The sequence below is a fragment of the Cynocephalus volans genome, chromosome X (genome assembly GCF_027409185.1).
Source record: "Cynocephalus volans isolate mCynVol1 chromosome X, mCynVol1.pri, whole genome shotgun sequence".
Classification (NCBI taxonomy): Eukaryota; Metazoa; Chordata; class Mammalia; order Dermoptera; family Cynocephalidae; genus Cynocephalus; species Cynocephalus volans.
In genome coordinates this window covers 60,888,152-60,912,874 of record NC_084478.1, presented here as the reverse complement: position 1 = coordinate 60,912,874, position 24,723 = coordinate 60,888,152, and the positions used below count along the sequence as shown (strand labels likewise).

The 24,723-nt window shown below is 40.9% G+C and overlaps 1 protein-coding gene across 1 annotated transcript in view; it reads left to right on the top strand.

Annotated features, from left to right (window-relative positions):
* Nucleotides 1–24,256, top strand: part of EFHC2 (EF-hand domain containing 2) — a 132,335-nt gene extending 108,079 nt beyond the window's left edge. The window contains exons 14-15 of the mRNA XM_063084635.1: nt 9,879–9,984; nt 24,155–24,256. Of these exons, the coding sequence (XP_062940705.1) occupies nt 9,879–9,984; nt 24,155–24,256 (208 nt within the window). The remainder of the gene's footprint in view (nt 1–9,878; nt 9,985–24,154) is intronic.
* The last annotated feature ends 467 nt before the right edge of the window (nt 24,257–24,723 follow it).

Genomic DNA, 24,723 nt, shown 5'->3' with positions numbered 1-24,723 from the left:
AGCCTGCAGCTTACATTTATATTCTGCATTCTTATTGTTCCCCTCAGACTCCACAGGGCTTTACAGAGCCCTGACCAGAGTCTCTTTCTGCACAGCCCTCCTTATGGCACGCTAAGCCAGAGCCCCCTCTGACGTCTACAGTCTCCCATGGGAGGCAGGCGTGGAGTAGGTTGATTTTGTTCAATGCATACTCTGCCTGAGCCAGGGGTGGGGGGGTAGGGGGAGTGGGGGTGGGGGTGGAGGTGGAGTTTTACCTGCCTTGGGATGGAGCTGGGCAGCTGTTGAGCAGCTGTGTAACCCTGCTGTATGTGAATTCAGATCAGGAGATGAAAAACAATATGGCTAAAAAAAGTTGGATGCTTTCTTTCACCCAGTGATTGTTACCCATGTATTTCTCCTGACCTTATGTTTTGGTACCAAGATTTCCCTTCTATTCCATTCCTATTTTTCTTGTAATTCAGCTAGGTCTTTTCCTTCTCAGCACAACTGAAGCTGGAATCAGGACTTCAAAATCTTTTCACATCCAGTAACACTAACCCCTGTCAATTTGTGCTGTGGGAGCTAGTATGAGGTTACCTTAAGAAACAAATTCATTTCACTAATGCACAGAGTATCACACTTAAATGTTCTATGTAGTGGTAGCTATTACTCATTAATAATGGAAGTGACACTTTGTGTTGACATAGTGCTAAGGGCCTTAGAATATTTTGTAAATTCTTGCGCATATTAAAAGGTACGTTTTAATTGATGGTGGGCATCATTCCTCATTTCCTAAGTGCAGACATTGAGGTATAAGGAGAGTCTCTCACTGAAAGAGTGTGCTCCAGGCCATAGAACTACAACTCCTTAAGATATTGTAACCCTTTGCTTCCACCTGAGCTCCTAGGAGTAGGGACTATATCTCATTCATCTTTGCAGTCTCAGAGATTTGTCCTGTGCTAGTACACCAGGCACTGGGGAGAAAACGTGGGTTCAGTGTCCACCAGACCTGCGTCTGAAGGCCAACCTGCTGCTTCCTGGCTCTGTGATCCTTGTACGTTTATTCAAACACTCTGAGCTTTCATTTGGGTATTAGTGTTCCTCAGTAGTAATAAGCAAGAAATTCTGGTTCTCAAACCAGAAGAAGTAAAGAGAATTCTGAGATCATTCCATTCTGTGTTCCTTGTGGGACTGGGGAATAGAGAGGTGGCCTCCTCTCCTAACTGTGGCCTTCTGAATCTAGACTGAGAATAACTGGAAATGCAAGTGCAACTCTTTCCCCAGCAGCTCTACCCCAAGCTAGTCTTTTACAACTAGCTTTGGGTTCCATGGAATGCCTTAGAACTAGCCTCCCAAGAGAGCTCAGTGCCTCATCCAGGAATATCAGTTAAAATGGAAAAAGTTAACAGGGCTTTTAAAATCATCTCATTATTGTCTACCCAGCCCTGCCCACCGGCCCCCTCTCAGAAGGCAGAGTTTGGTCTCATGTGATTCCACCCAACAATACCTGGCAGTGAGGCTGAAGGCCAAGGTTGAACTGTGTGGCTGCCATTGTTGCAGAGGGGTACAGTGATGAAGTTTGCAGGAGAAGCCCCTTTTCTCTCTTCCCTTTCCCCCTCTCCCCCTTTCCCCCTTTTCTCCTCTCTCTCCTCCTTTCCCTCTCTTCTCTCTTCCTCTCTCCCTCTCTCCATCTCCTCCTCTCTCTGTCTCTTTACCCCTCTTCTCCCTCTCCTTCCCCCTCTTTCCTTCCCTCCCCTCCCTCCTCTTCCCCCCTCGCCCTCTGCCCTTTTCTTCTTCCTCCCCTCTCTCTGTCATACACACTCATCCACCTACCCAGATGCTTTCTGTCTTTTCTAATATAAGGTGATTTTTCTAATATAAGATATTTTTTTAAAATCCCAAATCATGTGGACCACAAAGCATCGACTGTATGTACAGTTTGAACTTGGCAGCTGTGACCCACCTCACTGAGGTAATCTATGTTGGAATCAGAATTCGGATTTAGAGACCTGGCTATTTAGAGATAACCAGAGTCACTCACTGGCTATTTGAGCGGTGTCATTTTGTCAGCTCTAAGTTTTTGTGACCAACCAGCACAGTGGCCCAGAACTCTACTTTTTTCTCAAGTGTTTGGCCTTGAAGACTTTCACCACGTGTTTTAGGGTTCACGCCTGGGTTTGCTGGGTAATGAACTGAAACCAAACACAATTAAGTGAGTCAAACATGGGTCTTCATTGCCCTCCCTCCCTTCTAGCCCATTCCCCTAAGTGATGAGGGGACCTTTGCAGCAGAGGGGGAAGCATGTTCCTCTTCAGCAAAATGTAGCTGCCACTAAGCCTTTTACCTCTGCAGAGGGTAGAAGTAAAGCAGCTCAGCATTATTCCCCATGGTGAGGAGATGGATGGCTTCTACAGTTTTCAAGCCATTCATCATTTTTGGGAGGCGGAGCACCAACATCAACCAAATGTCAAATTAGACTCACTTCTAAGAACTCCCACCTAGCAAGGCACCAGGAAGCATGTTTAGGGGTCATTATTATCTAGAAAGGAGCCAGAGAAATTGCCTTCCTTCCGCCTCCTTCCACAAACATGTCTCTTAGTTTGTGGAGTGAAGGAAATGGTGGATTGCCCCAGGTATCAAAGGGAAAGGAGAATTTATGGAGGTTTTAGGAAAACACTTTAGCACTCTGAGCTGGGACTTGAAAGTAAGTAGGCTGACTTTTTAACAAGCATAGAAACACTTAAAAGCCGGAATTAGTGTTTTGCTTTAAGGCAGTTACCCTGGAAGGCTGTGCACTGATTCCAGCAATGTTGCCATAGAAAGTTCTTTGGAATTGCCTTCAAAGCCTTTTAAAAAGAATTTCCTTCAGAGTGGCAAATCTTTGTCCTTTGACCATGGATGTTTTAGCAAGAGCCAAATGTCATTTGGACAGGAGTGAAGTAGGGGACTCAGGTGGAGAATCTGGATCACATTTTTGATTGAAAGCACAGCACAACCATGAAATAAGGACATATGTCTTCTATATGATTCATAGGTTTTCCCAAAATGTTTGGAAAGGATGACTAGGATTTGGCAGATGATGCCTGTAGTTGTGAGACAGAGGGAGGCCTCTGTGACAGGTGACTGGGGAGATAACCTCCAGGGGTAACTGTAGGCAGTGTGACCTACTTCTCACTCTAATATTCAGACCTTTCTCTAGCTCTGAACTGCCTCTCTGCTTTCTCCTCCTCCAACCTGTGCTATTTTTAGAACTAAAGATCTCTGTTGTATCCCAGTTCTCTCTCTTACAACCTCTTCTAACAGCATATGTATATTAGATAGGTACATATATATTAGATAGAGTACAAATGATGGCACGAAAAATCTCACTACATCAGAGGTCCAGGGGAGGAAGCTGTGTGCAGAATTTTGGAGCAGGGAGGAAGACTGAAAGACTAATTCCTCATGAACATGCTCCTGACTAGTAGTGCGCCTTCTTTTCTAAATCTGACTTTTATATGTTTACTACCTGGAAAAGTATGTTTCAGGTCTCTCATCTGCTTTTTGCATTCTTGAAATTTTTGTTTGTATCAAACTGATACATGCTCATAGTCAAAAATAATCAAATAATTCTAAAAAGCTTATTCCAACAACAACAGTCTCTGGCCACATCCCCTCCCCACTCCCCAGGCCAGTCACAAGAAGCAGCCACTTTCAACCCTTCTAGCTGCTTCTGCAAGCATTTAAATAACACGCACATACTGCTATTTCTCAATTTATCATGTTTAGATGTTATCTACTAACTTCCTGTTGTGATGCTTGAGAATTTAGCATAAGATTGGTTCCCATTACTGTTTGTTCTTTCTTGAGGCTCTTAGGATCTTCTCTTTGGTGTTCTGGAAGTTTATGATGAGACCGTGTGGGGGGGGGGAGGGATTCATTGTGCTTAACACTTTATGTGCTCTTCTAGTTTGGAGACTATCCTTTGGTTCTGAGAAATTTTCTATTAATTATTTAGTAAGTTCCTTTCTTCCAGTTTTGTTTTTCTCTTATGAGAACTACTACTACTATTAAGATTTTAGATCTCCCAAATTTGTATGTTTCCCTCCCAAATTTTCTTTTTCATTATGATGTACTTACTAACAGATTTACTCAACTTTATATTCTAACCCTTCTATTACATCTTTTTACTCCTATTGTGTCGGGCCTTAAAAACTAACGCCACCTTAAGTGACATTACAAGCTGCGCCATTATGGGCCCACAAGGGTGTATTTTATTTATTTATTTATTTATTTATTTATTTTTTTAAATTTTATTTTGTCGATATACATTGTGGCTGATTATTGCTCCCCATCACCAAAACCTCCCTCCCTTCTCCCTCCCCCCCTCCCCCCCAACAATGTCCTTTCTGTTTGCTTGTCGTATCAACTTCAAGTAATTGTGGTTGTTATATCTTCTCCCCCCCCCCCCCCGTTGTGTGTGTGTGTGAATTTATATATTAATTTTTAGCTCCCACCAATAAGTGAGAACACCCACAAGGGTGTATTAACGTGGCAGCCTAAGACGGCGCTGGGAGGAAGTAGGGTGGGGGTCTGCGGGAACCTTGCCTTAGCCCTTATTGGACAAATACGTGCTTCTGCGCTCGTGAACACTGCGTGATTGCAATAGCTATGCATTGAGACAGGATGCTTGCTTTTATAACCTTTAAGCTGATTGGAGGATGTAAAAACCTCCCTTCCCCATTTGCCTTTAAAAGCAAGTGCTTGTGTGATAATAAACGGAACTGCTCGACAGAACCCCCGCTGCATCTGAGTGTCCTTTAACGGGCTGGTTGGGGCCGGTGGCTGTGCTCACCTCTCTTCACGGCTCTCTTCCCCCGGCTCCTCCCAACGGGGACCGGAGGGAAAGAGGAATCCAGGCACTTTGCTCGCCCACCAAGGGAGAGACTGATAACAAGGCTAGGGCTGTTCGGGTCGGCCGGCGGCAGACCCGACATTATTGTATTGTTAATTCCAAGAGCCTGTTTTTAGTCCAAATGTCCCTTTTTTGTAGTCTTCTGTTCTTTTTTCAGGAGCTTAATATATCCTCTTCTTTGCATCTTTTCCCCTGCTCCCTGAATTGTCTCTGGTTCTTTTTTGTTGTTTCTGTTGCTGTTTTGGCTCTGTTTTTAATGTTGGACACTTTGGTGGGGTGGGGGGATGTCTTGTTGATTGACATGTTTCGCTGCAGAGTCAGCTCCTGAGCCTTCATTTTCATTAGGGAATCCCCAGAAGCTGGAATCTGAAGATTTCTCTGGAACTATAAAGAATATCAAGAAAAGAATCCTATCTTCTCCTGCTAGGTTAGGAGGGGGGGGGGAGAGTTGGGGAGAGTTTAAGCAAGGCCACCAGTGTTCTAGAAACAGGAAAGGGGAAGAAAGGGGGCTGAGAGCCTGCAAATTCAGGGTGTCATGCTTTCGTCTGTGCTCCCTTATGCTTCACCTCCCAAAGACTGGAGCTTCTTTAGTTGGATTTCCCTGGAGAACAAGCCTCTGCTCCCTTTGGGGAGGAACACAGTGTAGAGGAAGATGCTTAGGAGTCCTACTGCTCTTGCTTTATTCAGGATTTCAAGCAATCTTTGTTTTCAGTGCCACACCTCATCCCTGCCTTCACTGGCACCTGGGGTTTGCAATTGCTGAGTCTCTAGGAGTTTTGTGGGCCACTTTGACTGGTCTCTAAGTGCTCCCATGCCCCCAAGCATGGACATTTAGGGCTTGGCTTCTCTTCCTCAGTTCTGCCAATTCACTTACCAATCCTTGGTTTGCATTTCATCTTGCAAAAAAATATGAAATCTGTTTTCTGCTGTTGTATTTTTTTCCAGCTCTCTTTGTCATTGTAGGTCATAACTTATTTTTATTTCTTTATAGTCATTTTAGTGGGATTTGGGGGAAAAGGGAGAGAAATATTTGTGATTGATCCATCATAATTTATTGCAATTGTATCTACTTCCCAAGAGCAAAGAATTCTTCTAAGAAGCATCAGCCAGTTTTATACCTTTTAATGGAAAGATTCTTTGTTCATTTCTTCTTGTGCCCCTTGTGGGGGGGTGGGGGGATTCTCATGTACATTGGGATACTCTAAGAACTGAAAAGAAAAACTTGGAGTATTTTACCAAATTAGCTCAACTCTTTCTTTAGGTCTTGCTCTTGAATTTAGGGAGAGCAATTTTTTTAGGGAGAGCACTTTTGAGAAATTTTTTCCTCAAAAAATTTTATACATCATTTCTGAGCTGTGTACACTTTCATTTATAGCTTTTGATACTTCCTGAATACAATTTGATTCCAAAATATTATTTCCAAGTAGGCTTCTAAATGGGTGGATGATTAGTTAAGTCTGACATATTTTGAGCTGGGCAGGAAAGAAGACTGGGTGTCAGGAGGTAATAGATAAGCATGAGTAAATATCAGAGTTAGTGATAACAAAGCCCAATAATAGGACTTCCCATGGTGATTTTCAGAAGTTTTCCTGTAAGTTGCAGTGCCGTCATCTAGGGCAAATGCAGATTCAGGCACAGGGACTCAAGTAAGAACTTCAGGAAGACCTGTTCTTCAGGAAGCAACATTTGAATTGAGACTTTCTAGACAATGGGACCTGAAGTTGTAAGTGCCTTGCATTTCTGGGAATAGTCTTGGTATGATCAGGCAACCAGAAGAAGGCCAGTGTACTTGGAACATTGTGAACAGGGAGAGAGTTTTCATCTGAGGAAATTTGATCAGAGAGGTCAGCAGGGGCCAGATGAAGTTGGATCTTATAAGCCCTGATAAGGAGTTCCACTTGTGTTCTAAGTGGACTGGGAAGCCATTGGAAGATTGCAATTAAGGAAGTGATTGATCTGAGTTTTAAAAAGATCAGTCTGGTGGAAGATGGTCTGCAGCAAGGTAAGAGTAGAAGTAGTAGGACCAAGATAGGAATTATTACTATAATCCATGTGAGAGATGATAGTGGCTTGGAATTAGGGAGTAGTAATGGAGATGGAGAGAAATAGAGAAATTTGTAATATGCTATGGTGATAGAACCCACAGGACCGCTTAGTGGATTGCATATGAGGAGTGAAACCTGATGTGACCCTAGATCTATTTGGTAGTCTTTTGGCTGGTTCCCAAATTACTGGGATATTACACTACTGGAACTTCTAGGATTGAACAAGTGCCTCCTGTAATTGATGTAATGGTAATTTACTGACAATTACATTCTGTATTCTAAGAAAAGATAGAGAAACTTATTTCGTTGGTGATCTTATCCAGTCTTCCATTCTCCCAGTCTTGTGGCTTTAAATACCATCTATATAGCTAATAACTCCCCACATTTATATTTTCAGATGGACCTCTTCCTTGAACTTCAGGCTCATAGCCCCAGTAGCTCACTTCCCATCAAAATGTGGCATATCCAAAACTGAACTTGTGATCTTTCCTTCCAACTTGCAGCCCCTGCAGTCTTTCTCATCTCAGTTAGGGCAGCTCCATCTTCCCAGTTGCTCAAGCAAAAGCCTTAGAGTCATCCTGAATCTTCTCCTTCTGTCTGTCTGTCTGTCTGTCTGTCTGTCTCTCTCTCTCTCTCTCACACACACACACACACACACACACACACACACACACACACACACACACACACACACACACACACACACACACACACTCTCTCTCTCTCTCTCTCTCTCTCTCTCTATAATCCTCCTTCAGGAATCCTACATTTAAAATATATTCAAAATTGACTACTCTTCACTGCCCTCCACTGCCACCACCCTCATCTAAGCCTCCATTATCTCTCATCTGGATTTTTGTAAGAGACTGCTATCTGCCCTTGTCACTTCTGCCTTGCCCCTGTGTTCTACTCTTACTATATCAGTCAGAGCGATATTTAGAAATTATGTTAGGTCCTGTCTTAGTCCATTCAGGCTGCTACAACAGAACCATAAACTGGGTAGCTCACAACAGAAATTTATTGCTCACAGTTTTGAAGGCTCGGAAGTCCAAGATCAAGGTGCCAACAGATTTGGTGTCTGGTGGGATCCCATTTCCTGCTTCATGAATGGTGCCTTCTCACTGAATCCTTACATGGAAGAAGGAGCAAGGGAGGTCTCTGGAGCCTCTTTGTAAGGTCATTAATCTCATTCATAAGGGGTGAGCACTCATGATCAAATTTACTCCTGCAAAGGCTTACCTAATATCATCACATTGATGATTAGGTTTCAACATATGAATTTTGGGGGGACACAAAATTTCAGAACATTGCAGTATATATACAGTATGCTCCAGTGACTCTTAGTTTTTCTCAGAATAAAAGTCAAAGGCCTTACGTGATCTCATTCTCTGACCTTATCTCCTACTCAGAGTAGTAGGAAATACTTTCATCAAGGCTCCATGCTAAAAGAAAGTTTCTTACCAGACATCTTTAGTTGATTGAGTTTTAGTTCTTCCCCCAAAATATACATAAATAAAAGAAATAATGGTCTTACATTTTGGCTACCAGTATTTCCATAAACAGAGCATGTAATAGAAATGACGAGTGGGCCAAAACTGAAAAGGTAAACAGTGGTAGGGGCAGCATATTGGAATTGTATTCTAGAATCCTCAGGCAAAGAAAATGTATACAAAAAAGTTACAGAATTTCCTTTTCTTTCTTCTGTTCACTCTGTTTATTCTACTTTGTTTAGATTGATGAGCCTATGTGACTTCAGCTTGTAATGTTTAATTTAGTACTGCTAATTTTTATTAGTTTATAAATATGAGCTATTATTTTCTTAATTCTTTGAGAAGAAAAGAGAAAAATCTTTTCACTGATTATGAGTATGTTGTGTTAAGGGCAGGATTCTGGAGCCAGGGTGCTTGGAACAATGCCTTAGTTACCACCTTTGTCATTTCCTCCCCTAGCCTTAAAAATTGTCAGAATGTGGTCAAATTTATGATAGGTGGGATTGAATACACCAAGAAGTATTTTGTGTTTAGATCATTATAAAAATTGTGTTGAAATTACTGTATCTTAATAGCAAAAACTTTATTATAGTTAATAATGAATTTAAACCAATGTCTGTAATTAGGAAAGAGTGGTCAAAGAGATTTGTTATTTTTTACCTAAATTTTTATGGTGCAGGATAATTATTTGTTAATTTTTTTAAGTTAAAATAGGCTTAAATTTTTGTGATTATAAATTTAAAAAAGTTCAGGTAATACAGAAAAGTCTAAAGAAAAATCAAAAATTATCATTTCTTTTCCCAGAGATTGCTGTTTTTAATATGTAAGTCTATTGTTACCACACTTTTTTCTGTTCCTTTTTATATAAATATAAACCTAAAGTGGGATCATAACTCTACATACTATTTTATAACCTTCTTTTCACTCAACAATATATCAAGAACGTATTTTCATGACAGCAAATAGGGATCTAAATAACCCTTTTAATGGCTACATAATAAATGATTTTTTCCTAAAAATGTACTAGTAGACAAAATGAATTTGGGCTTACTTAAAGATTTAGAAAGCATGGAATTTAAGAAATATAAGGACATTTTATTTTACTGACATACAATATCAACCATTAAGCTAAAAGACCTTCAGATATTCTTAACAAAATATAGCAACAGTTTTCGTTACTGAATAAACAAATTTGTTTCTGTGGTAACTGCAAGAAATATTTATTGAACACCTACTAAGTGCCAGCACCGATCTAGGTGCTGAGGATACTTTGGTGAATTAGATAAGAGATCCTTGCTCTCAAAGGATTTACATTCTGGGGGGTCAGAAGCAGATAATAAAAAAATATAAGTAAAATATCAGATATTAAAGCATGCATGATATTGTGTTTTCATGGTAAAATTTAAGCTGACATTTTGGTCCTGCATTCTGCAGATTGAGTCAAATCATATATTATCATTGTATTTTCAGTTTTGAAGACAATGAAAGACAAATAAATTATGAGTCATTTTTCTCTGCCTTGAACTGGAGAATGAATCCAGTGCCTGAATTGGAAGCAACATCATGTATTAAAGAGGTAAAATTAACACCTATTTAAAAAACCTGCTGTGGTTATCTCCCTATCTCTCTAGCATTTTTAACAACCTTTATCTTTAAATTATTTTTCAATGTAAAATATTAACATCAGTGCTTTTGGAAAGGGCACTTATATGTTTCTGGGTATTTGTGCTAAAAGCTAATTCCCTTTCCATGCTGAGCAAACATCTGCTCTGTAAGAGCATGACTTTTCTTATGCAGCTGAATTTTTTTAACCTCAGTTGCATCCAATTATATGGAAAATAGGATAATAGGTTACAGTTATAAATAGATATAAACACTGTTATCAAGGGATTCTGGTAACATCATCATAAGCCACAAGAGCAAATCTCAAATGGTGCCTATGCCAAGAGTCCCCAGTGTTTCTGTTACTGTGTACACAGGTTTACTGTGGGTGAAACAATAGAGTATGGGGATGCACATTTCATGGTGGAGCCAAATTTAAAATAAAAATTCAATTGAAAAATGCTAGGTTAGGGAAAACAAAGTTCATGTGATAAGATGGTGCTCTCAACATAGAGGAATTGTCTGAATTCTCTGAGATTTCTTTGAACCAATTGTCTTTAAGGAGTGGGTAGGCGGGTGGCAGTTTGTTTGTATTTTAACATGCTCCAGAAATTTCTTGGGAAAGTCCCTTGATAAAGCAAATATTATGTGGTTGATACTCCCAGAAAGGAGGCATTTATTCCTCTGGGTCTCTGCTGACTAGATCATTCTGGCTGGAGTTGGTCTAGTGCCCCTGGGAGTTCCCTCAGGCATGCAGCTACTCCCAAGTGTCAGGGGCAGCCTTAGAGCTTCCAGATGGTTGGGGGATAGTGATGGCCTTTGGAGTCAAACAGGGCTGGGGTTGAATTCTGGCTCTACTATTTACTTACTTGAGTGACTTTGGGTCAGTTAAGTTACTTACCCCCTTCATTTATAAATTTAATCCTCAAGCAAATCACGAATAAGTATCCCCTCTCAGCAGGTTCTCTATCTGTGCTGGGGTCCCAAGACAAAGATCATTATTGCTACCTTTGAGGAGCCCCCTGCTGACAGGGGAGTCAGTACAATCATGATTTGGAGTATGATGTGATACAGCCTGCCTGGGATGCTACGGGATGAGGAGGAAGCTGCTTCTCAATCAGACTTGGGGGACAAGAAGTATTCTCGGGTTTGGGGGGTGATGCTTGAAATTCCGATGATAAGTAGTAAGAGTTAGCAAGGTAGGAAAGTGACATGGTATGGAAAAGGTACTCCTAACAGAGCTCTCTGAGACATGGGACAGCAGGCGCCTGTACAGAACTAGGAGGAAGTGGTGTGGCTGGAGTGGAGGCACATGGGGAGGAATGGAGAAGGATGAGGCTGCAAGGGTAAGGTGAGAATATTGTCCTGAAAGGTCGGAGACCACTGACAAATTTTAAGGAAGAGAGCGACACAATCAGGTGTGCCCTTTACAGGGAGCTTGCTTTGGCTGGATAGTGGGTGGATTAGAGAGTGGGGGATGGAGACAGGGAGACCCACTAGGAGGCTCTTGATGTCCCATCATCACCATAAAAACAGCAAACATTTAAAGCATTTACTATGTGCCAACCACTCTTCTAAGATCTCAAAATCTCTTAGCTCGTTTAATCTTCATAGCAACCCTATGAAGTAGGTACTCATTTCCCATTTTAGAAATGAGGAAGTTAGGGAAATGGCAAGTGTATGGTAGGGTCAGGATTTTAACTCAGGGCTGTTATACTGCGAAGAATAAAAAAGAAAAATGTCTTTTGAATATAATTATTATTGAAGATACTGTATTTAGCTCAAATCCAAGATACCACCACAAAAATGAATTGATACTATCATTTTCTCTGGTAACCTCTCAGTTCTTGTCCATGTGAATATTTATTTTTATATAGAAAAAGAAAAATGGCAGATGGATTTAATGTTCTAGTAGTCTGTGTTAGCCATCATCTATTTGTCCCATTACGACCGCTCTCCAGCCCCTTGTATACTGTTCTGACCCTGCCCAGGTCATTTGCGGGCAGCTGACCTTTGTGGGCTTCTTCAGTGGGTCCCCTAGCCCTCTGGCCTCCAGTTGGGTTGGCCAATGGGATACAGCAGCAGGAGAGTGGCAGGTGGGAGGAGAGAGAAATCATCTCCCTCCCTGCCCATCATTTAAGATTTGACCACATCCTCCTACCAGGGTCTACCACGCCTGTCTGGAGGTTCTCCCCATATGGCTGCCCACCCCAGATTCTGGTAACCACTCTCAGACCCACATGGTGGTAATGGCTCCCTGCTGTTACAATCCCCAGGGACTAGAGGATTCCCTGTTAGTTTTCCTAAACACTCCCCACAACTTTGTAAATAATCACTTTATTAAACTCTTCTCAACTTAAACAGTTTACATATGTCCTCAGTTTCTCATGGGACCCTGGATGATGCACATACTTATTTTTGCTAATTAGCAATAGCCTTTCTTGTTCTTTTTTTTTTTCCAACTTCTTTTCATTCTCCTCTTCCATTCTACCCAATCCACCATCTTTATGTTGGGAATTTCATCATTTATTGTACAAAAATATGATCATACCACGTACATTTATCTGCACTGTGCTTTTCTTGCTTAATCATAAGAAATTCCTCGAGTTCAATATGTATGGACCTAAGCCATTCTTTAATAGCTGTAGTGTGGACTTATGAGAGATCTTCAGAAAGTTCATGGAAAGGTTCGTATTTTAATTCCATTTTTCCATGGACTTTTTGAAGTACTCTTGTACAAGAATTTTTTCACCTATTTCTCTATTGATAGGCATTCAGGTTGTTTCTGCATTTTTTGCCTTTGAAAATATGTGGTATCTTATTACTTTAATTTTTATTTTCCTGATTACTATTGAGTTTGAATGAAATTTAATCATCTTTTTGTATTACAACCTACAGTAAGAAAAACTTTTTTTTTTTTCATAACAACCCAGCAGCACATATTGCACACAGGTATTGATATTCACTCTATACCCCACAGATATGTAGAAACAATTATGTTTCATTTAAATAAAAGACCGAAAAATCCACACAAGTTTCATGAAATAGTACTATTCTGATTACATGTGGTGCAGTATGATCTATTTTTTCCTTTTTCTCTTCCTTTCTTTTCTTGCTTTTCTCTGTTCCCTTCCCCACCTCTTTCTTTCTCTCTTTTGAATGTTGCTCATGACCAGTTGAATTGATTTTTTGACCCACAAAAGGATCACCACCCACATTGAAAGAAGAGTCACTGCATGGAAAGTATAGAGCAGAAGGTCTGCAGTCACTGGGATCTCAGTTCAAATCCTTGACCCAAAGATCGACTGACTGGATGACGGTGTACAAGTTACTCAACCTTTCAGGTTTCCCCATGTCAAAAATAGAGATAGCAATAGTTCTTCCATCCGGGTTGTTGTGAGGATTAAGTGAGCCGATATACGTGAGGCACAGGGTATAAATGTTAGCTACTGTTGTTGTTTGTAAAATGGAGATGCCTTACCTTCCTCCAGTCAGAGGGCTGGATCCTGAGCAGTCCCTTCCAAGGCTAAAAAGGACTATTCTATCCTTAATGGTAAGAGGTTAGAACAGTTATAGACGAGGAATGTCTGTGCTTAGGCAATAGGCTCTTCCAATTGTTATTCATTTATGGTGAGAAGAACTTTACTCATAGGGTCTCATCAGTTCTGTTGACCAAGCCTAGAAATGTTTCCGTCTGCAGAAGACGTTTGGAAGGGGCCATTCTTTTTTAGCCAATTAAAAAGAAAAAAAAAAAGATATAAAATGATACCTGATCAACTTAACCAGTGATGAGAACTTAACCAGATTCCAAAGAATTTGCAGCACTCTGGTTTTGGTAAGCTTGTCATTGTTTCATAAAGAGGATATAAAATAGCTTGAGAATATTACTAGTGAATCTGTAATCTTATGTGAAAATATTTAGTGTGAATGAGTTGAGCACAATGTTGCATAGTTCATGCAGTAGAACAAGTAGCGAAAAGTTTAGTATCTACCAAACTATGTAAGTGTGCTTACATGTTAATATCTAACATGTAAGATAGACACTTCTGAGTCAGAGCTTGTCACAGGATGGGTTCCCTGGGAAGCAGCTGGAGTCTAACATGAAGGATGTTTATTTGGGAGTATCCTTGTGATCAACTCCCGTGGAAGGTGGGGGGAGGAAGCAGGAGTAGGCAGAGGGAGAAGTTGAGCTGCGATGTAGGCCCAAAGCCAGCCTTGGCCGACCCACAGGGAGCTCTGGAGATAAAATAGTCTTTCAAAGTTGTCCTAAGTTGGGTTAGAATGGCCTGGCTTTTATCCCTATGGGTTGGTTCAAGAAGGGATATGACCTTGCGCGGTGTGGCTCTTTGTAGCCAGACATCTCTGTAGCTAAGGCAATCCATGAAGGCAACTCCCAACAACTGGGCCACCAAGTCCTTCCTCAAGGGGATTCTGGATGGTACATCACAGGGTGGCAACCAACCACTCTTGAAGGCACTGTTGATTGTTCTTGGTACCACCTGGGAGCCTGGCAGTGTGGCACAGCCTCTTCCCTACCCCTGATCCTCAGTTATTATGTGATCTTTACCCATGGCAGGGAACTGATAGGGGAGAGTGATTATGCCAGAAGAGCCCATGGAAGAGTCAGACCAGATGTGTAGATCCCTGAGGCCCAGATGAGCAGAGAAAACCTCTCACTTAACAAGCCTTGGAGATTGCCAACATTCAGGGAGCCTGCCATAGCCAAAGGTCACATGTGGGGCTTCAGGGAAGGGCCCATTAAGTTTATGAAAATGCCCCAGCCCTGAGCATGAAGTGATGAGATTAAAGGTCTTTTGAGAACAAGGAATGGCAGGTTGAGCTCCTGTGTGGAAGCATGGCCCAGTTGGAAGCCTGGGGTTGGGAAGCTGCACACTTCCTCTGGTAAATGAGCTGGATAGGCTGGTTCTAGCTAAAGTTCCAGAGATGTGATGGACAGCTCTCTAGAAGTTATTGGCACCTGCCACCACTCTCAACTTGGATGTCTTTACTTCTGGGCTGAATGTTGTCCTCAGCAGGATCTCTTTCCTGACCTGAGAATCTTACTGAGAAGTGAAAAAGGACTTTGTGACTAATGAAAGCCAAGTAGGCCTCAGTACTAGATTCAATTTCAATTCTGTTTGCATTAGTGTTAATGGATAGGATGGATATGTTATAGGTGGGGATTTGTCCAGTCTAGCCTGATTAACTGCAGTGCATGGAGTGGGCAGGGAGGGGCCCAAAACTAGGAACAGGACAAGGGCTTCAGCCAATCAGAGGCTGAGTAGGGGAGTGGTCTGGTACACAAGACATGGGATTGAAAGAGCTGGGCATCAGGGAGTTCCAGCTGGGCATTCCTCTACAGTAGTTAGCACAATGATGGAGAATCTAGAAGTTAGCACCATTCAGCAATCAGAGGGAGCCAGTCAGCCAGCTCAAACCAAGCTTTCTGCCTTGCCAAGGGAACAGCGTAGGCAAAGTCTCAATACCTGTGAGGTTATAGTGAGAAATACACAGCATGCTCAAAGGGGTCATGCAGATCGATTTGATGAAGGGACTATTGACAGAGGAGTAGGTGGGGTTAAAGGAACCAAGCAGGGGAGTGGAGCACTTAGGGACTAGCAAGAGTGGGAAGCCTTTACCTTCCCTAGGCCTGGAGAAGCAGGGAGGGACTGGTGTTACTGGAGTCCGGCGGAGGAGCTGACAGTGTAGTAGTGGATAGAGTAGTGGTGGTGGACACTGTAGCCACCACCAAACCATGGCTCCCCAGGGAGGGAACAGGGCAAGGGGGAGTGAAGCTAGTGCTCTGACCTCTTACTACTCCTATTTTCCCATCTCCTGACGCTGCTTTCCATTGGCTGAACCTACCCAGGAGCCAGAGAGCAAGGAAACTTGGGGAGGGATGCGACCCAAAGAGGTTGGCCCCCCATGGTAGAGGTCAGAGTGAAAAGGGTGGAGAATGGTTCTGGAGGGGCAAATGGAAAATGGTCCAGCACAGTCTGTTGCCAGAATGAAGACTTGAGCTCAGGAGAACAAGCTCCCCAGCCAGGGTATAAAGCCAGGTCCACATTAACAGCTCCTGGGGCTTGATCTGGATGGATAATAGGACCAGTGTCCTGGACTCAGATGTGGTTCCCCTACATATGATAGTCACATGGCCTCAGCTAATGAGAGAAGGGTCCAACAACAAACAGGCAAGATTTAAAGAGGATTTTGGTGTAGCTAGTCTAACTTTGATTCGTCCTGCTGACCTTTGGTAAGTTTTTCCTACATGGATGGGTGTGAGCTGTCACCCATCATGACTGTTGGCTGTGGCCTGTAACCAATGGCCAGTAGCCTGGATTCTCAGGGATTTCCCTTGTTTGTTCCTCTGCCTGGCTCCTCAGCAGCCCGTGGTGAGCCATTGGAGCCATAATTTAACTCTCACTCCATTATGTAACTATCTGTGGTCTCAGCATGTTGCCCTGGCGCTGTCACGGCCTGGAGACTCCATTTCCATTCTATTGTGCTTGCTCACAAATGGTGCTGTAAAACTGGCAGAATAGGTCCACTGTTTAGAGCCTGTCTGGTTAATCTCAGAAGTCACATTTTAAAAAATAACCCTAAATCAGTTCTCATATAAACTTTATAACTTGTACTGTGTGACTGGCGTCTTATCTTTTGACGTTTCTGAGAAAAATTGTATGTGGCTTCGTTTTATGAGCACTGTAACTGTAGAAGCATTAGCAATTGGCTCCAAAGCGCTCTCTTTTACAACAGGATGATATATGGCTTTGGCAGTGGGAAGTAGGGGGCAGTTGGGTACACCTTGGGATACATCTTTGTACACCCTGCTTGTTGAGGATCTCCTTTTGGTATTTAGAGCATGGAATACCCTGTGACATTTTATTGTCCCAACAAACTGTGGGAGTAAGTATCATTCCAAGTTTATAGATAGGAAGCTGAGACTCAGAGGCATTTCTCAAAGTAGGGATTATATCAAAGGCTGGCATTAACTTTTTTTTTTTTTTTGGCGGTTGGCTGGTACAGGGATTGAAACCTGGCCCTTGGTGTTATCAGCACCATGCTGTAACTAGCTGAGCCAACTGGCCAGCCCTAGTGCCAACTTTTTAAATAAACAAAGTTATTTCTAATATTTGTGGTTGAATTTAACACTTGAAATAAAAGGTTACTAACCATTCTCCTTAGATTTAGAAAATAACTTGTAAACACGCGTTGATTACCTAACACAGAGCAATAACCTAGTGAGAAATGATACTTTTGGAATCCACTTTGATCTAAAGCTCAAAAAAAAATCAGTTCCAAGGAAAGCTTTCCTGTTTAGAAGCTATGCCTGTGTTTTAGCTACACTCACACAAGGATGACAACTCTGTTGAAGCTTTGTCTAGGCAAAGAGAAGTGATTGTGAAATATTGGCATTGCCATAAAGACAGAAATGGATAGGAATATAAGCAAATCCCCTGGTCTTATGTATGAGTTTTTCCTTATGTTATTAGAATGCTCTTGATTATTTCGAGCTATTTGCAAAATTCTCCTCCCAAAATTCATTTCAAGTTTATTTGCTGAAATTTAGTTGCTCTCATGATTTTTGTCAACCTAATTTGATTATTTCTGAGGCATGTCAACCTTATTAGAAGGAAGAAAATCCAAGAAAACTGTAATTTTGATTCTATGCACACTATTGGACTTTTCTACAAATTCATAGATATCTCCTGTAGAAATCTCCTTTTCTGAGTGAGTGGAGGGAAGTAACATGGGGAAATCACTAACATGACTCTGTCGGCCTTGCATTTGGGAGGAATAAAAATAACCTTGTTTCAGTGAAGCATGGAATTTAATTGGCTCCCAATCTTTTCCCCTCATGCATCTGGTGGCCAGTACTACAGTAGAAAATTTTAAACTAGAAGGAGACATAATTCAATTAAGTTTCCTTTTAAAAATGTCAAAGCAAATAAATCCAGGGCCCATAAGCTCATACACAGCTTTGCTGTTCTCACTGGGCAGCTGCTGTTTACTGGGTTTTCATCCAGTGCCATCTTCATTTCCCATTTCAAGGGTATGTGATTTTACAGATCGGCAGCTATATTTTTTCACTATTGATGAACGAGTAATTTATTGCCAACTTGTTTGACATCTTAAGTGGCTCTAGTGACAACCAGCTTGGAAGATGTCATAGGACCCTGTTGGAGACAATGACTCCCAGCCATTTTAGAATCATGATTTTGTATTGTTGAATTTCACTCTACATTTCATAATTCTTACTTCTTCCAGAAAATGCAGTGTGATACATATTGTTTATGCTCCAGATTGAAGTGAATTTTGTTCTTAGATTTGGGCGCTGTCTCTTGCATTATCTGGAAGTCACACTGGAGACTCTGAATCCATCCACACTTTGCCAGGAAGTTGCTTTGTTCCAAGCTGTGCTGTGGCTTTCATAGACATGTTCTTAATTTTGATAAATGTGGAATTGTAGAGTGTCTAAGTCTGACTTCCTCTAGAAGCAGATTTGGAGACAAGGATTTGAGTGTAAATAGTTTTGGGGGGAAGTGAAAAGAACACTAGTAAGGGAGTGGGGGAGTGAGAAAGGGACTGGATGGAGCTACTAAAGGGCATGTTATCAAAGTAGTAAAAAGTGTGGATCACTGCAGCTTAATACTGCTGGGAAATGCTGGAATCCAGTGGCCAACGTGTATCTCAGAGTTATCCCACCCAGAGTATAAGGGAGCTGCCATATTCAGCTGTCAACTCTCGTTAGTCATTGTTTGAGGGCTGCTCTTGAAGTGGAGGAGAGGAAATAATTCCCTGGCACTTGTGCCTTGCCATAAGAGCAGCCAAAGCGAACCTCAGAGGCCAAAGAGAAGCTCAAGGGCAAAGGAATGCAGGTGCTGGCAGTGGGAAGTCAGGCTGGTGTGTGGGCGCCAGAGTGGAAAGGGTGGGTGGATAGGAAGGGGTGCTGGCAGAGCCCACTGCTCATGGATAGTTAAGATTCCAAACATGCGCTGCTGTGGGCTTGTTTTACAGACACAAGCAGGCTTGTCCTCATCTGGAATGGGAGGAATTTACTATTGTGGATGAGTCTTCCTGTTGTAGAATTACCATAGAGTTATTCCCACTTAAAGCTTATGCACTGCTGGGAAAACTGTATGATCTGGAGTTTTCTTTGCATTTAATAGTTTAGGATGAATAAAACATCAGTGAAGACAGTATTTCAACTCACTGCTCAGGTTTTCGTAAAGATTCTATAATGTTTGGAACACTTGCAGATTTATGAGAAAGAACAATTAAGTAGTGGTACTATGGGGATTTCTTCTGTCAGCAAAAACCTCTTCATTTTACAAAGAGCTGGCCATATGACGCCTTTAGGTAGATCCATTTATAGGCAAAATTATGAGGAAGGTGCCTTTCCCTCTATTGATAACCTCCACCCCATCCCCTGAGCCTTGGAAACTTCGCCTGCTCTCTACCCTCCTTTGGATCCCAAATTTGATTCATTAGTTCATTTAAGCTAGTACCTGCGAAAATCTCCCTAAAATCAGGGGTTGACAATGGATAGATCTTGGGTTTCTCAGGCACTGCAAATGTGTCTGTGGCATTTATCAAGTATTTGGGCAGAAAAAGTCACTCCCACCTGGAACCTGGAGAACAGTGACAAAGGGAAAAATAATCAAGGAAAGTTGCGTTGATTATAGAGAAAGAGCACAGTAGTGCTGGAGTAGTCATCAAAACTTTGAGGGAGCTGAGGGATTTAAAGTGGTCAGGACTTAAAGATATGGACTGTTATTATCTCTTCCTCTTAAATTATGCTTAATTTTAAATCTCGTGAGTATTTACTTGAGTTTCATTTTGTCTAAGTCTGGATTTTTGCTAACAAATTTGATTCTACCTATAAATTCTTAAGTTATTATTATTCCAGTGTAAACTCTTCTATTTTTTTCTCTTTTATCATTAGCATTTTAATCACGATTCCTTGCTCAAAAAAACACTGACCTGCTTCATTTTTCTCTGAATAATTTCATCATAATTATGAATTACATAATGCATTTTATTCATTTTGTATTGAAAACTTTTATTTAGAAAACCTATCATGGAATAATGATTTTGAATGCGTATATTTGTACCATTCTTCTATAACAAGATTGAATTTAAAAATACCACTTAAGAGCAAAAATTGCTTTAAGTTTTATAATGAAAGTTTTGAGGATGTGTTGAATAGTGGAGTTGAATAACTATTGATCTCAGCCTTCATTGATGAAAATATATTGTTTGATATATACACAGTGGTGGACTACTTTTTGGTGTGAGGAAGGACATTTCACTAAGTTCCTTGTGGTATGATTTGCACAAAACACCCCTTTGGAGTCGGTTTAGCCACCATCTGTCTGAATGGTCATTTCCTTCTTCACACTGCTGATTGGTGGTTTGAGCTCAACCTCTAATAGGCAGCACTTTTAAGGGAGAAGAGTAATGTCGCTTCAAGAACCACATTGTTTTCTACTTAACTTTTCTTGTTGAAAAGGATAGGACCACATGTAGCTATGTAGGCTAAGAGCCAGCTGCTTCCTAGTAGGCCCACTCCACTGCTCAGCTTTGGAGGGTAGCCCAGCAGATGAGCATAGGTCTGGAGCCCCATTGCTGAGTACTTCCACTAACTGGTGCTTTGACTTTAGACAAGCTACTTGACCCTTCTTTGCCTCAGTTTTCTTTTCTGTAAATAGGTATCATAATAATAACTACTTCTTAAGGGTTTACTGTGATGATTAAATAACTTAATATGTATAAAACACTTAAGAGATTACCTGTCATATAGCAAATATCCAATAAATGTATTATTATTGTTACTAGTAGGTAATTATAGGATTCCTATAAATCTGCAAAAATCTGCAACCAGTTCATCATCATCATAAATCATCTCTTAAATTAAAGTTTTATGCCTTGGTTAAAGATGCTAGTACTTGGTGCTCTTCTGATTCTACATCAGTGTCATCAGTTGCCATAGTTTTATGTATCACCCATATTTCAGTGACTTCTACATCTTTGCACAGTTCTGGACTCTAGCTCTGTGCTATTCAGAATCATATTTTCAGGTGTTTACCAGAATCTTCACCTTGATATCCTATGGGCACTTGAAATTAAAAATATCCAAAATTGAACTTAACATCTCTCTCTGATCCTTATTTCCCCAGTAAAAAAAAACAAAAACAAAAAAACTTCTTTCTGCTTTTCTTATTTTGCTCATGTCATTGCACTAGGTTGAATATTGTCCCCCCCAAAATTCATGTCTACCTAGATCCTCAGAATATGACCTTATTTGCAAATAGGGTCTTTGCAGATGTAACTAGTTAAAATGAAGTTTAGGGTAGACCCTAAATCCAGTGATTGATGTCCTTATACGAAGGCCTTGTGAAGACATAGAGACACCATCTTCTCCTCACATGGAGAAGACCATGTGAGGGTGGAGGCAGAAATAGGACTGGTATGGCCGCAAGCCAAAGAACTCCAAAAATTGCCAACAACCACCAGAAGCCAGGAAAGAGTCATGGAACAGATTCTCCCTTAGAACCTCCAGTAGGAACCATCCCTGCAAACACCTTGATTTTGGACTTCTGGCCTCCTACACTGAGAGAGAATAAATTTCTGTTGCTTTAAGCCACCCAGTTTGTGATAATTTGTTACAACAGCCCTAGGAAACTAATATAGACACTGTCAACTATTACTAAATGTAGAATTCTTGGAACCATTCTTACCTGTATTAGTTTGCTAGGGCTGCCCTAACAAAGTACCATAAACTGGGTGACTTAAAACAACAAGAATGTATTGCCTCACACTTCTGAAGGGTTGAAGTCTGGAATCAAGGTGTTGGGAGGGCCATGCTCCCTCTGAAACCTGCATGGGAATCCTTCCTTGCCTCTTCCTAACCTCTGGTGGTTGCCAGCAGTCTTTGGTGTTCCTTGGTTTGGAGCTGCATAACTGCATAACTCCAATATCTGACTTCATGGTCACATGGCATTCTCCCTTTGTCTCTCTGTCTTCACATGGCTGTCTTCTTATGAGAATACCAGTCATATTGGATTAGGCATCCACCCTACTCCAGTATGATTCATCTTCCTCATCTTAACTTACCTAATTACATCTGCAACAACCCTATTCTCAAGTAAAGTTGCATTCTGAGGTACTGGGGGTTAAGACTTTAACATATCTTTTTTTGGGAGGGATACAATTCCACCCATAACACTGTCCCTTTCTTTTATCACCATTTCAAGTTGGTCACCTTTTAGGCATTCTGTGTTCTTCTGCAGGAGAATCTTTCAGGTGTGGCTCTTGTTCTCCATCCTAGCTGCACCTGCTCTGGTTATGGCACATTTATCTCTCCCCAGTATTACTGCAGTCACCTCCAAATTGATTTTCCTACTTCATTTCATTCTCCATACATCCAAAAAGTTATCTAATCAATTTCTAACCAGATTTCTGTCATTCCTCTTGCTGAGACCCACAAATGACTTCCCCTAACCACAGCCTAAAGTATAAACGAGCACAGAAGGCCCAAAGTTTGGCCCCAGCTTCTCCTCCCAACCTCCTGTCTTGCCGCTTTGTACCATGTGCCCCAAACCATACTGGGCTACTCACTCTTTCTTGAAAATGGATTTTTGGGTCTCCAGGACTTTGCTTATGCTGTTCCCTATGCCTGGAATGCCCTTCAGCCCCTGCTGAACTGCTCCTCATCCCGTAAGGCCCAACTGAAACATCACTTATTCAGCTTGCTTCTAAAATTCCATCATATACAATTATTAAGCCTTTACCTGTGTTTCTGTGACATCTTGTGACTTTACATACAAATGAAACAGTAGTAAAGATAGAAACCTTTTATGTTAAAACAATTAACCTTATCGGTAGAAACATAAGCAACCACAGGTAGGGACTTCCCCACCCTCTATTGATTAATTTTACTATTGTAGTTACTATTAATTTCATATTGTAGCATATACAAAAAGTTTGTGTGTGCATATGTGTGCGTGTGTGTGTGTGAATACACACACACACACATACATGTATTATAGACAGCTCTCCATATCCGTGGGTTCTGCATCCATGGATTCAACCAACTATGGATTGAAAGTATTCAAAAAAAAAATCGCATCTGTACTGAAGAAGTACAGACTTTTTTTCTTGTCATTATTCCCTAAACAATACTGTATAACAACTATTTACATAGGATTTACATTGTATTAGGTATTGTAAGTAATCTGGAGATGATTTATGGGAGGATGTGTGTAGGTTATGTGCAGACACATTCCCCATTTTATATCAGGGACTTGAGCATCTGAAGATTTTGGTATCCACAGTAGGTCCTAGAACCAATCCCCATAAGATGTCAAGAGATAACAGTATATTTTATATATATACAGTATGTATGTATAAAGTAGCTTATTCCCAAGAGCATATTGTGGGTGAACCAGTGCTCTTTTCATTGTTTGTTGAAGAAAAAGTAACCAAGTAGCCAGTATATCTATCAGTTTGGATTTTTAAAGTTGAGTTCTTAATAAAGTATAGGAGCAGCTATCACTGCAGTAATGCTGCATAACACACAACTCCTAAAATTTCAGTGGTTCACAAGAAGACACATTTATTTTTCTTGTCTGTGTCCCTGTAGGTCAGCTGAGCTTGGCTAGATGCAGCTGACCTTGGCTCCAGGCTGCAAGCTGGGCCTGGTCTGCTCCACCTTGGTCATTCTAGGACCGGCAGCATTCTGGACCTTGTTCTTCTCATGGTAATGGCAGAGGCATAGAACGCCATGCCAGGTCACACCAGCACATTAGAGCCTCTGTTCGTGATACATCTGCTAATAGTACGTAGGCCCACGCCAGTCATGTGGCCAAGCCCATTGCAAAGGGACAGGAAAATATGCTACTCCTACTCTGCAAAGTCATGGGTGCATAATTCTTATACAAGGAGGAAGTGAAGAATCAAGAACAAAAATCCAGTCTACCACAAAGTCTTTATGAGCCTAGAGTGGATGGTAGAAATATCCTCTTTGAAAATAAACTATTTACCAAAAGCTTATATAAAGACAAGGAACAACTTGATGTTGAATTTTCAAAACTGCACTTTGAAGTGTGGCTCTAATTCTGTCCATCTTTGTTTTTTTCTAGAAATGTGAAGATGTTTGGCTCGGGATGCCATCACCTATTCCTGTGAAATACATTAGCTATTTAACCCTTTTGAAAGATGTATTTGGCTTAGAGGAGGAATAACCGAGCCAGTTTTGGTCAACTCCCTTTGATTTACTGCTCTAATTTTGCCAAGTTTATTTTAGTAGATATAATTTCATCAAAAACAAAAAAAGAAACAAGATTAATATTGAATGGAAATTCATAAACCACAATTAATCTTTTGTCACTTTAGTTTTTCAGAGCATCATATTACTAATGTACCAGCAATATTAAAAATGCCATTTAAAGAAATGTTGAATATTTTTATTATATGTCTGATTTATGAATACTAATCTTATGATAATTTTCCATCCAACATAATTTGACTCATTACAATACGAAAAGAAAATGACTTCTGACAGCTATACATGACAATATGAAATCAAATTATATCAAAGCAATAAGTTGAGATTCTATTAAACATTTTTTGAAATCTTTTTGACATGTTTATTACTCATATAATTAAATTTTGTAGCAACCCACCTCATCAAAATAATCTTTAAACCTCT